The 13763-nt window shown below is 36.4% G+C and overlaps 1 protein-coding gene across 7 annotated transcripts in view; it reads left to right on the forward strand.

The window, feature by feature from the left end:
* Positions 1-321: 321 nt before the first annotated feature.
* The window catches only part of LOC105232145 (interferon regulatory factor 2-binding protein-like B), a 31416-nt gene continuing 17974 nt past the window's right edge, over positions 322-13763 (forward strand). The window contains exons 1-2 of one of the 7 annotated variants that reach the window (XM_049455096.1): positions 322-703; positions 1733-3461. In XM_049455096.1, the coding sequence (XP_049311053.1) occupies positions 2621-3461 (841 nt within the window). In that variant the 5' untranslated portion in view covers positions 322-703; positions 1733-2620. Of the gene's footprint in view, positions 704-725; positions 933-959; positions 1491-1732; positions 3462-13763 lie in introns of those variants that run through there. The other 6 variants (XM_011213756.4, XM_011213757.4, XM_011213758.4 and 3 more) reach the window with 6 other exon arrangements.

The raw sequence follows: 13763 nt of genomic DNA on the forward strand, positions 1-13763 counted from the left end.
AAAACCTAGGCGATTGTTAAAGTCTATTGTCTGACTTAACATATAGAGAGATCTCTATTCGAATCTAGCGCCAGTAAACTTATAGAAATTGATTTTTTCGAGACATAAATAGTTGAAAGCCCCGAATATACATACAGACAACCAGATACTGCAGTCACGGGGTCGGTATAGCTGGCTCGCATGCTTGACTACCACTAGGACCTACGTGGACTCAAATCTATCCTAGCAAAATCTAGCACTGAGTTCAATCACACGCGCCCACTGTACCGCATACCTACTGACTCAAAGTTCGTGAGTATACAAATCAGTCAGCCAGAGCGAGTCAGCCATGCACATTACCGAATACATACACGGCCAGCTCAGTAGCTAACCAGCCAACGGATACATTTTTCCGACATTCAATTGGAATAATTTGTTATTTCGCAGACGGCATTCGAGGAAGACGCATGCAAGCGAGCATATAAACCGGACGAACGCAGACGAGCAGAACCGTTTTAGTGAGCGCGTGTGAATACCAGAGTTAAATGTGTATACATACATATACACCAAATATAAAGTGAAGTGTACATACATACGTACAACTGTATAAAAAAAGGTGTGCAATTTACAGATAATTTATTAGCGTCAAGCAATTGCAACGCGTTTTCATAAATACTAATAAATTAGCAGCAATCGCTTTGGAAATAGTGCAAAAATAACGAGTGTGAGAACAAATAAATAAAAATTAATTGCGCGTGTAGTTGTGTGAGCGCATGTATATATGTACATATATACGATGAAATTGTTGTATTTGCGTGCTCATGTACTAAGAGTGACCTGCACTTTGCGACGTGCGCGCATTTGAACTATTCGAACGGTCGCGCGCGTCGCCATATACCGCAGCAGGCGTATATAATTATATGCGCCTACAAATGACATGTACTTGTATATATGTAAGCGCATATAAGCACATGTAAAGTGCGAAAAATTTCGTGTCTATACGCTGCGCCATTTAGGAAATAAATTTTGCTGGCGTTGCTACCGCGCGAACGTGCTGCGCTGAAGCGTTTCTACGCTACTGGACGCGGCGGTCGCTCACTTCTGCGCTTATTTAACATTTTACATATGTATACTACTATGTATGTATGTATAAGTGTAAATAAGTATGTATGAACGTGCGCGCATGTTTTTTCGACGTGTTTTTGTTGTAGAGTGTTACGTCTAATTGGCGTAAAGTGTGAGTTGATAAAGCTGGCCAAGTAGTAGTAGCAATGTAAGCGCGCGGTAAGCGGCGGTAGCAACGCGGCGGCGGCATTGAATCAATAATTGTAAACGCGCGCGTGCAAATCAATAGATTTTTTCCATTTCACGGGTATACATAAAACTAAAACGCGCTAGTGGTAGAAGAAACAGCAGAACAAGTGAAATGAGCGGAATTTTTTTTGCAAGGGACTTTTTCATCAATAAAATTATAAACATAAGGCTGAGAACTGAGCGCCAACTAAGCGCGAGTAAGCAAAATACCAATTTAAAAAAAAAAAAAACAATAAATAAATAAAACGGTAAATGCTTAACGCGCCGTAACTGTTATTGTAGTGTTATAGACAAATGAAGTTGAGCGCAAAAAACAGGTTTTGCGCGCCGTTAAAACTAAATGTACACACACTACTCATATTTTTTGCTATTTGCTGTGCGCTCCGCCAATTCTTTACATGCACAGTCATTTATTAATTCTTTACTTATTTTTTTATAGGAAAAAAACAGAAAAAGTGTTGTGTAAACAAGTATTAAAAACAAGCAACGGCCAAAAATAGCGCAGCGCTATTAAATAATCGGCAAGAAAACGAAAAAAACGCGCCGAAGTCGGCAAAAAATAAACAAAGCGACGCGCAAATAGGCATAAACAGCAAGTGAAAAATAAAAATGGAAAATCCACAATTGCCGCGTGAGCTGCGGCTAACGAATTCGGCAAACAGCGGTTGTCAACAACAATTTTAGTGAGTTTGTGTCGCGAGCGCCAAGCGTGCGAAAACCCGCTCAATTTGCGACGACAAGTGTAAAGTGTATTTAACTGTTTCTAAATTTTATAAAAACTGTGTTTTCAAAGGCGCTTCGAAAAATAAAAAAAACAACAACCAAACGCAGTTCCTCTAAGAGTTAAAGCGACATATTGTAACGCACAGTATTGCAAGCGCCTAAACGATTTTCACATTTAAATATAAATTTTCGTATACATATAAACTACAAAATCAAGTAAAAACAGCAAGAAACCAGTTGTAACGCCGAAAAAATCGCAAGCATATACGTCGACTACAGTGTTTTCTCACGTTGCAGCTGCGCGCATACTAACCGGGTGAGCTTATTGTTGCAAACAGGTCGTGCAGCAGGTTTACGCCACCGCTACATACATACAAAAGCGAAATTTGTGCAAGAAAAACAAACCAATAAACAAACGTGACATAAAAAACCAGTTGCCATTTCGTACGCCCCAGTTAAAAAGCGTGCTGCAAGTGCGCGCGCAACAACGACAACGCATAGTGCAACAACTCACAATCTAACAGGGCCAACCAACCACCAACAACAGGCGCAACAACAGCAGCATCAGCTACACCCCTACCGCAGTGCGCGCTACCACAGCAACATGTCGCTACAAACAAAACGCCAGCATTGCTACCTATGCGATTTGCCACGCATGCCCTGGGCCATGATCAATGACTTCTCCGAGGCGGTATGCCGCGGCTGTGTCAACTATGAGGGCGCCGATCGCATCGAACTGGTGCTAGATGCCGCACGTCAAATGAAGCGTCTGCATCAGGCAGCCAAACGTAGTCATGAGAATGGCGAAGTTGTCGCACAGCAACAACAGCAAGCACAACAGCAGCAGCAGGCCGCTGTGGCGGCTGCACAAGCGCAGCACCGCAGCGCTGGCGGCGCGCCTATCAATGTGGGCGTCGGCGTTGGCGTTGTGGGGCCACAGCAACAGCAGCAACATCATCACGGCTATGCGACACAGCGCATTGGACCGCCACCACCACAGGCCGCCGGTCTAATGGATTTCCCAGTGAAAATGGAGGCACACGACGCAAGCGTGAGACCAGTGCGCATCTCACATATGGCACCGCATCACATGTCAATGACAAATCGCGCTGTGGCTGCAGCCGCCGCCGCTGCAGTGGCATCAAATGTTGGCGTGGTGGGTCCAGTACCGCCAGCGTTATCGGTGAATTTAAAACGGCCACCATCCGAGGATGATGATCATGCACATGTCGGTGATGGCGGTGGTGGAGCCGGCGCCGGTAACGGCCCAAATCCGATGAAGCGTAGCGCTATTGAAGATCCCAATGTACCACGTCCACCGCTGACACGCGGCGATTCATTGCCGGCCGCTGTTTCTTTTGTACCCGATAGACAAGCGGGCTTACGTGACAAACATCAACCAGTGCGCGCGCCATCTTTTGACGCGTCCTCCTTCAAGCCAGGTGGTAAGTTGACAAGAGAACGTACTTATCATGGAATTTAGTCTATTGTTAAGCTCATTTGTAACATACTCATCAAAACATACATTGGCGTCTACACTCAGTTGTTGTTGTTGGTGGCTTATTTTTACCGAAAACGCGCATAAATGGCAATAAGTGTTGTCAGCTATCAAGTCTTTCTTCTCAATTGTCAAGTGGTGTTGTACATCTGTCATTGTAACATAAATTCATCAGCTGTTGTTCGATTATGCGTGTCATCAGTGTGTTTTATTATTAGTAGGGGTATGGGGGGCTTTTGTTCTAATTTTTTGTAAAGAAAGTTGTGTAAGAACGCGTTAACTCTTAGTGGCCCGTAATTACGTGCATTTTTTTGAATATACTTTCAATTAACAGAAATTTCGTTATCGATACTGTCATTCGTAAAACCGTTAACGCATTATCAGCTGGTTTTATGATATTCTTTCATAATCAAACAGATACTTCCCACTTTTCTTTAATTATTGACTTTAAGTTCGCTGTAAGCGATTGTCTACTTTTACAACGTCAAACATTTCTTGGTTCTCTGTACTTTTCTCAAATATTTACCCATCACATAAACAAATTTCCGTTTCAACGCATTTAATATTTGAATAATTGATAACTAGCGGATGGTGGGTTAGCTGATAAGATTACTCTGCGCTTGATAAGAGAAAGTGCTGATAAAATAAAGCATTGATAAGACCTTGCGCTGAGATAACGCGCATGACTGATAAAAAGTGAGCGCTGGAAAACAGCTTGGAGTTTTAATAAAAGTACGTTGCTGTAAAATAATTTTTTTATAATGTTTACTTAACAATTTTACTATAATTTGCTGGTAAATAAACCTTAATCTACTGAAGTCACACTCAGTTAGTGCCCATGGTATTTGAAATTGTTCATTGAGGTATTTGCCTTACTCAGTCATTTGACAGAACTGCATGGGCTTTGAACTCCAGCAAAAGATAACTAAATTTAACTTAAGGTAAACATTTGTTGGCACGATAGAGGCACTACTGATTAGATTAGGAATATATCTCGTGACATTAAGGGCAACGAATTTGAATTGTATGCAATATAAAGAAAAAACATCGAGTAGTAGGAAAGTTTTAATAGTAAAAAGTTGATATTTTGATCAAATTTGACAGATGAAAATTTCTAACAGCGATATTCTACATTAAAAAGAAACAATTGCAAGTAGTAGGCGAGTTATAACGGTAAAAAGTTTTTATACTTGTCAAAAGTTTCCATATTTGTCAAAATTTGACAGCTGTCAAAATCTGACAATGATATTCGGTAAAAAATTCTCTAATACTTAACAATTATTAATGTCAGACATGACTGTATAGATATTTGTACACCCTTAAAAAGTGGTTGAAATGTAAAATTCTTGATTATTTTAAGTTTTTGTCTGCTCATATTTGGGATGAAATATTTGAGAATATTTTTAATTAATTTTTAATTAAATTTTTTTAAATAAGATTTCCGAGATAACAAAATAAACAAAAAATTACTTTAAATATTAATTCAATTGTGGCTTTGATGCATAATTATTATTTCTATTGAAATAATAGCAAAGCTCTAACTTTAGTTCATCGTTGAAAATCGCTACCTCTATACCACTGGTTAGCAATTCATCGAAAATCGATATCAGTAAACAAAGAGTTCGACTTTAACTACGATCGCTGCTGTATTTAATTAAGCATTTCATGAATTTTGGTGAATTCTGTTAAATATTGTACATTTCATACATTTTTACCAAATATAAAATGTGCGCTTTCCAAAAATTGTTGCAATTAACAGTTTAATATGCCAACAAGCACTTTGTAGTTGCAACAAAAACTAAATTAATTTCAACTATATACACACTAAAACACTAATAATACAAATACATATATGCATGCATTTATATGTAATGCCAATTATGTATGTACACCTGCCACACTCGCCCACCACCCACTGCTGGGCTGGGTTAGGTGCTACTACGCAATCGGCCTGTCGCGTCAGTTTCGTGTGTATCTACAATGGAAAATTCTTCTAGTTTGCTGTTTATTTTTGTTTTTGTACGTTTTCATGCCAATTTCGACTTTTTACTTTCTTTCTGTATCTATACTATATAACATATGTATATGTATGTATGTATATAGAAGATATATACGCGCGACGTGTATGTCTACCAGGTCGTGTATTTACGTAGTGACGTGTGGTGTACGGCCTCTGCCTCTACAGTGCAAGAATTCAGTTGTGTATAACAGTGTTGTGTTTTTTTAACTTCTTATTGCCTTTTCTTGAACGTGGTGGGTCAGTTGTGATGCGTCGCTACACACAACAACGCAGTGACTTGTTTTGTATAATATGAGTACTTTGGGGTTGCTTGCGCGTGTCACAAGAGGGTGGTGGTGGTGGCAGCAGTACGAGCTTTGCCTTTGTCACTACACAATTATAACGAGGTTACCCCAAACAGCATGTTGTGTATCTACACTTACGAGATATCGACATTGCGTCTGCGTTGTCAGCAGTGCATGCCAGTGAAATGGTTGCCAAGCGAGCGCGAGCAATTGGCAAAACGTGCAATTGGCAAATGGCCCAGGGCAGTTAGGTGTAGAGAAAAAATAATGCATATACATACATACATACAAAAACCTTATATACTTTTGTCGGTATATAGGCGCGCATGCAACCATGCATGCAGGCATGACTTTAAACTTGCAACAATATGTTTGTATTATGTCCAGCTTGCTTATGTACATATGTAAAAATGCTAATGTATTTGTATATATAAATGCATGTAGCTATGTGCTGTTACGGTGCATTCCCTTTTGCTGACTTTTGCGTCGAAAGTGTCATGCGCAGCAACGTGCTCCAATGCAATTGCCTCCAAACATGCAACAAAGCGCCATAACTGCAACAACAAACCGCATATAATTCATAAAACGGCAGAGCGCTTGTATCGCATATGTTATACGCGACATGCGCATCGTTACATACAAAGCATATGCTGTGCACGCCAGCTTCCTCATCGACCTCGTCATTTCCTCATGCTCATCATATGCGCCTCTCAACGTCATCATCATCATTATTAGTGTGCTACGCAACGTCAACATCGCCTGATACTCGGCAACTAGCGGCACACATACATACATACACACATAGATATATAATTTTGTTCTACCGCCTCACTTTTGCGCTCGATTTTCTTTCACGAATTCGCATACGTTTCGTTTCGCTGGCATATCGCCAACGTATCGTGCAAAATTTCGTCCTCAACGTCGTTAAATATATTTGTATATATTTTTATATTCATTATATATCGTCTACAACTGCATATAGTTAAATTTGTATATCCGCTTGTCGCGCTTGCCGCTCCGCACGCTAAATGTGCGCCCCTGCTGCGCTCAAACGAATTACACATTCGTTTTTGTTTTCATTTGCTGTTCTTCGACGCGTATTTTTATACTTTTTCTACGCTATTTAGCATACACTTAGCTTCAACTAAAGTGGTGTCGCTGCTTTTTGCACGACTTTACGATATATGTACTATATATATGTATATACGCGAAATGTATACTAAGAACATTTTCGTCGTCTTCGTCGTTGTCGTCGTCATTAAACTTGTTTTCATTCGAGAACGAGAATGACAACAGCATACGCGACGAACGACTTCGGTGGCGGCAACAACAATGCGACCTGCGACAGCGTTAAAAATGACAACAGCAAACGAGTACAAGCGCGCCGCCGTAACACGCAATGTCGACGACACACAGACGTAACGCGCCTGCTTTGTGCCAATCTCAACTATACTATAAGTCTAATCTATACTAGAAGTCATGCTGCGCATATAACCGTGTATAAATAATGTATTATGTAGCGTGTGTACCTACATTACATTCTGGTATTTCGTAAGATGTCAGCGCGCTCAAAGCAGCTAGTAGCCGGCCCATACAGCCGTAATATGTGCTAATAAATCATTAGCTGGTGCTAAGCGCGCCAGCATAGGTCTACAAATACCCCGCAATACTGGCAAGTCCGCTGCTGTGACGTGTTTTGTGTCGCCAGCGGCATGGTGCAGCGCGCATAACCGGCTAACTAACTGGTTGCTGTTTGCCTTGCTGACTACAACTAAGTGGCACGCTGTCTAACTGGTTATCTGGCTGACTAAGTACCCAGTTAAGTCACTACACAGCCTTCACATACACTTGGCTTATGCACTTAGTTGACTTTACAAGTACACGCTGTGCACAACTGACCTGTCTAACCGCTTTGGCTCGACTTGCTTAGAATCGTTGGCAGGGTAGAACATCTGCGCACAAGTTGTGGCTCAGCGTTGCAGTTGTTTAGCAATGAAGTGGTTGCATGGCTATGAGAGTTATCGATTAAATTAGTGGCATAAGCTTCATTAATTTGGTTCTAAATGTCACGTCAAAGAAATTTTCATTCAAACTACTACACTTATCAAGTGCCGTTAGATATTTAAAAATTGTATAGATTCAACTTCTATAACCTTATTACACGTTTACACGTGGTATTAATTGAGGCAATTTTTGTCAGTAAGAACCAATTGTACTGTTAGCTGATTTTTATGAGAAACTAGAGGACCCGCCTACGTTTTACTGAGGCTGTTACATAGGTAGTACTACTAATACCATCTATATTATTTCTATTAGTTAGATTATAAGTATTAGTTAAGGAATAATCGCATTTTTGATGAAGCAACAAAAATGAATCAAAAAGCATTTCGTGCGTTAAGAAAAAATTGGTTTTTGGGGTAAAAATACTATTGAATTTGGGCGATTGTCAGCCTATGTATTCATCGTTCCCGTTTAAATATTACATTGCTCTGTGCAATGCTTCGAAAAGATTTCTGTATATCTCAAATTTTTTATCAACACTTCAGTTATGCCGCTATTTTTTTATGCCAGACCTTTTGCAATTTTAAATTGCCTGTCAAGATACCCCCTCCAATAGTTAGCAGGTATGAAAAAAATGTTATAGCTACCCATAGATGTATTGAATCACCCAATTTATTACTTAAGAACGAACTCTGTCCTCAATATAAAAACTTGATCCACAGATGTCGCCTTTTACTTTGGCATCGTTTTGTTTAATACACGTTTACGCCAATTTAAGGTTTGAATATTGGATACTGCGATGGTAGCGCCATCTATCGGTCAAACATTCCAAAATTAACAATTGATTAAAAATGAAAAAATAATTTAAAAAACATTTTCCAGTGGACCAAATTGTAAATCTAAACCATTCTCGAATCTCCTTGAACATACACACAAAATTTCATCAAAATCGGCCCATCCGTTTAGGAGCAGTTCAAATGCAAACACACGGTCAGAAGATTTATATATATAAAGATTGAAATAATGTAGGCATGTATTGGATTTAGTTTAGAGATTTCTGGGCAAAGTTGAAACTACGTATATCGTGAAGTCTGATCTGATTTTATGCACTTTGAGTTGGTCATGAAGTTTATAACACCTAGAAGGAAACTTCGCAGACCTTATTAAGCTCACAAATGACGAGTTGAGTCGCTTTAGCCATGTCTGTTTGTCTGTATATACGAGAATAAGTGCCTAAGTTATCGATATGAAATTTTCACACGCACTTTTCTCTTCAAGAAACTGCTCCTTTGTCGAAACTGCCAATATCAGGCGACGAAAAAATAAAGCTTCCATAATCTAACCGTTCAAAATTAAGTTTTTGTTTGGAGAACTTGTTAACTTTTGTCATTTTACATGCCTCTCATCTTTTTTTCAAGTTTAATGCTCACTTGCTTAAAAATCTTACTTAATTGTTGTGCTAATCATCGCAGACATTTTCACCCCCACTTGTCATTACAATTTCACAACCCCCATTTATTTAGCATCACAACACAAAACCGCGCTTATTATCACTCGCGCTCTAAAGTCACACACACACACACCGACAAAAATTGATTTACTCATTTCAATGAGCTAATCAATCGCTTTATTGATCATAATTTTGCTAAGTATACAAATAATTTCCTTTGAATTGTTGACTCGTAGCCCGCGATTTCCCTTGAATTGCATATTTTTAAATACATAGTACATTTGTATATACAGTTAGTAGTGTGTGTATAATTTACACAAATAAGTCACTGTGCAAATTACTGATAAAGTTTAAACGCTCATAGAAGCATTAATTGCTGCGGCATTTATAAATAATTTGAATGATACCGTTTATTTGTGAATAAAAGAGGAGGGCGTACTGCAAATTCATCGATTTCGATAAATTTTTGGTGTATAAGTTTTTAGTTGAGTAGTCACTACTCAGTGTAGACGTCATATTATTGGTAGTAGTGGGAGCACCTTGTAAAATTGGTGTAAAAATGCATGCATTGACAGTTATGTACTGAAAAGCATTAAGCTGTGTACACATTGGACATTTGGACACAATACTTAAACATTATTTTAAGCTTAGGCATCATTTTATGGGCTGGAATTGTAAAGAAATATAACTATATTCCTGCTGCTGCTGCTATATTTACAAATACTTTTAATGTATTTTACACGAAAAAAAAATTATTTCGCATTAAACTATTGACTTTTTTGTTAGTGCTCGTACTAGAACTAGCTGCAAAATTCTAATATTCGCTGTATATTGCTAAGCAGCATCATTTCCAGTTTCTTTAGTAAATAAATTTGGCCTTCCAAGCACACAGCTTGTGGACCTTGACACCATAGATTTAGCTGAACAAAATGCCGTGTAGACTAAGAACTATGCTGTACATATATACATACATATGTATATATAAACAATAGTTTGCACTAAAAATAAATTATATTTACACGATAATCTAACGAAAATGAAGTGAAAAAGAAAGCAAAACAGCGCATACGTTACGATCAAAACAAATCAAGCTGTGTGAACTGTCAATTTTGACAGTAAATTATTATGCAAAACATACTTTCCGCTAACTTATTGGCTGTGCAGACAAACGATATTACAATGGCATGAAAAAATTATTAAAAAAAAAATAATGGCATTTTCCCCACTAAAAATTGTGTGTAAACAAATTTCTGAATTCGAAAAAATGTCTACACTCATAGACATTCTTCCATAAATTGTGAAATATCTCAATTCAATTGTCAACGTCAGCACACAATTGTCAAACGCGTTGACAGACATGACAGCGCGCTATTTTTAACTCGCATTTAAATGCGCCTATAATGAAGCAACAAAATGCAATGACGAATCGTGGAAAAAAGTGAGCAACAAGAGCGCGCTTATCTGCTGCTGATTAGACTATCTGTGACATATGAGCGCAAGTAGGCGAGTATGAAGGCTGCAAACGCAACAGTTACACATCACACATATATGTATGTGTAATGTATGCCTACAAGCGCTATCAATTGCCAACAGCTGTATGTGTTTGTTTTGACATGGCGTAAGCGTTATGGGGCCGCGCGTTATCAGCGCTTGAAGGCAAAAGCAGAAAACAAAGTACAAGTACATATGTATGTGTGGAAACTGTAGTGCATGCGTGGCCGGCAGCGTTGCTACAGTTAACGTAACTGTGGCGTATAGCATTATTATAGCTGCTACTATGCAATTGATTCATATATTTTGACGCAGCGCACAATCGGCGCGCTTTGTGTGGCGTTAACTGTCATGCTACGAACTGCAACCAAATGCGCCGCATCAATTGAGTCAGCTGCCTAATCAATGCACTGCTTTTAATACCACGCCTGCTAATCGCCTCGCGTTACGCCTCATCGCATGCATCAGCGTTTCAAATGCGGCGTACAACGGTCAAATTACAACAACAAAGCAACTGCACTGTGCGCGCGTACGTGTGCGTAGTGGGCGCATACATACGCGCAACGCTGATAAGCGAGCGCGTTCATTTCAACGTAAACAGCTGCGATAAGCGCGGCATAAAACAGTATTATAATTGAAGAAAGCATACTTTTCGTTGAAATTTTAAGCCAGCAAGGTTGCTATTGCCTGCAGCTGCTGCTTCCGCCTCAATTATATTTATTGCTTGGGTTTTTTGTACTTTTTTTGAGTTCATAGAATATACATACAAATGTACATATGTATGTACGCGTAAACATGCAAAGTAGTTATCTTATCGTTGGCAATGCAGAGACAAAGGCGCTGCTCGCATTTCGCCTGATAAGCCGCCAGCAGCAGCGTGTTATCAGCCAGGCAATTAACCAAGAAATAAGTAAACGGCATATTTCGCGGCGCGTTTGCGGGCGAACATACTCGAAATGTGTAATATTTGTTTATTTTCGGATTTTCTTACGACACGACACGCCGATAAGCGCGAAGTGGGCAAATACACACACACACTTGCATATTTATGCATGTGTAAGTTTATCTTATCGCGCGCGTTTTATAGCCGACAGCCAGCTTTTTCCATTATTTTAAACAAATAAATTTTGTATGCAGGAGATAATTAACTTTTTTACAATAAAAAAAGGAAAATAAAAAAGAAACAAAAAAATAGAAATAGTCTTAAAAAAAAATAATTAAAAAAATTAAGTATTATTTTTTTTTAATTAATATTAATTTTAAGAAAAAATTTTACTGTTATTAATTTTTTTATTGCTAATTAGATTACAAAATTAAAAAGAAAAAATTGAAAAAAAAAACAAGATTAAATAAATAAAATTTAATAAAAAAAAAAAATTAAAATAAATTAAAATGAAAAAATTTTAATATAAAAAAATTAAAGTAAAAAAAAAAATTATGTAATTAAGCTAAATTAAAAAAATACGAAAAATTAAAAAAAAATAACAAAAATTTCAAAAAATTAAAAACAAAATATAAAAAAGTAAGAAAATGAAAACTAAACGATTAAATAAATAAATTTTAATAAAATAAATAAAAAATATTACAACTTATAAAGCAAATTAAACCAAATAAAAAAATAAGAAGATCAGAACAAAGCGATTAATAAATAAATAAATAAATAAATAATAAAATTAAAATAATAGAATAATTAAAAAATATCAAAACAAAAAAAATTATACTAAAAAATTAAAATAAATAAAAAATTAAGATAAGTTTAAAAAAAATTAAAAAAAGAAAAAGAATAAAAAAATGAAAAAAAAATAACAAAAAATTAAAAAAGAAATTAAGAAAAAATAAAAAAATTAAAAAAAAATTAAAAAAAAATAAAAAAATTAAAAAAGAAATTAAGAAAAAATAAAAAAATTAAATTAAAGAATTAAAGTATTTAAAAAAAATACACAAACAAGAATAAATAAATAAATTTTAACAAAACTTGTCTTTAAATAAATTCTACATATAGGCAAAAGTTAACAAACTTTCTCTAAAAAAAACAAATTAAAGAAAAAAAAATTCAAAAAAATTAAATAAAGAAAAAAATTTTCAAAAAAATAAAATTTAATAAAAAAAATTCTTAACAAAACATGAATTAAATTAAATTTCTATCCAAACCCGTACATAATTTTTTTATCAACATACTTTTATTCTTCACTGTTGTTATTACTTTGCCTGTTATCGTCAATTTTAGCAGCAATTTTTAGCTCAAGTTGCGATTTTTTGTAATTTTTATCAATTATTATTTATTTTACGGAGATGATTAAACATATTTCACATTTTTATCAGCTGCTTATCAGCGTTATTTTTGCTGGAATTTCTTATCAGGCAAGCGCTTATCGGAATTTGGCGAAAATCAAGAGTAAATATTTACAGAAAAATATGGCAAATAAGAAAAAAAAAAACGCACGCATTTTATAGCAGCTTTTATAATTAAATTTTTTTTAATCGTTATGTAAAATATTTTAGCAACTAGTGGCCTTGATATACATATCTTTTTTCGATTAATTAAAAGCAGCAGTTTTTTGGGCATGTGGCGTAACGCGTGGTGAAATTATATAGATTGCAAAAAATATGCTTCAAAATATTTGATAATATTTGATTACTTTGAGTTATTGATATATTATTTTGTTGGCTCATAGGATTGAAACTTATCGATTTATCGGTTAAATGGCATTTGGTGGGATTTTTTGTGGTTTGTCATAAGAAACATGACGCAGAGCAGCTCAAATAATTATCGAATTTGATTACTTGCATTTATCGTTACATTTTTCGGTTGATTTATAGCCTTTCTCAAATTTATCGATATATCGATAAACGCAGTTTTGCTTCTTTAGAGGCGCAAATGCTAGCGAAATATGCTGAAAACCATTATTCAACGGTTAACGAGTTTGCTTAAACCTTACGGTGGTATTATTTCAAAAAAATATTTTATTCTAAATTTTTTAATATCGATATACAAGCGTGAAT

Source organism: Bactrocera dorsalis, chromosome 4 (genome assembly GCF_023373825.1).
Source record: "Bactrocera dorsalis isolate Fly_Bdor chromosome 4, ASM2337382v1, whole genome shotgun sequence".
Taxonomy (NCBI): Eukaryota; Metazoa; Arthropoda; class Insecta; order Diptera; family Tephritidae; genus Bactrocera; species Bactrocera dorsalis.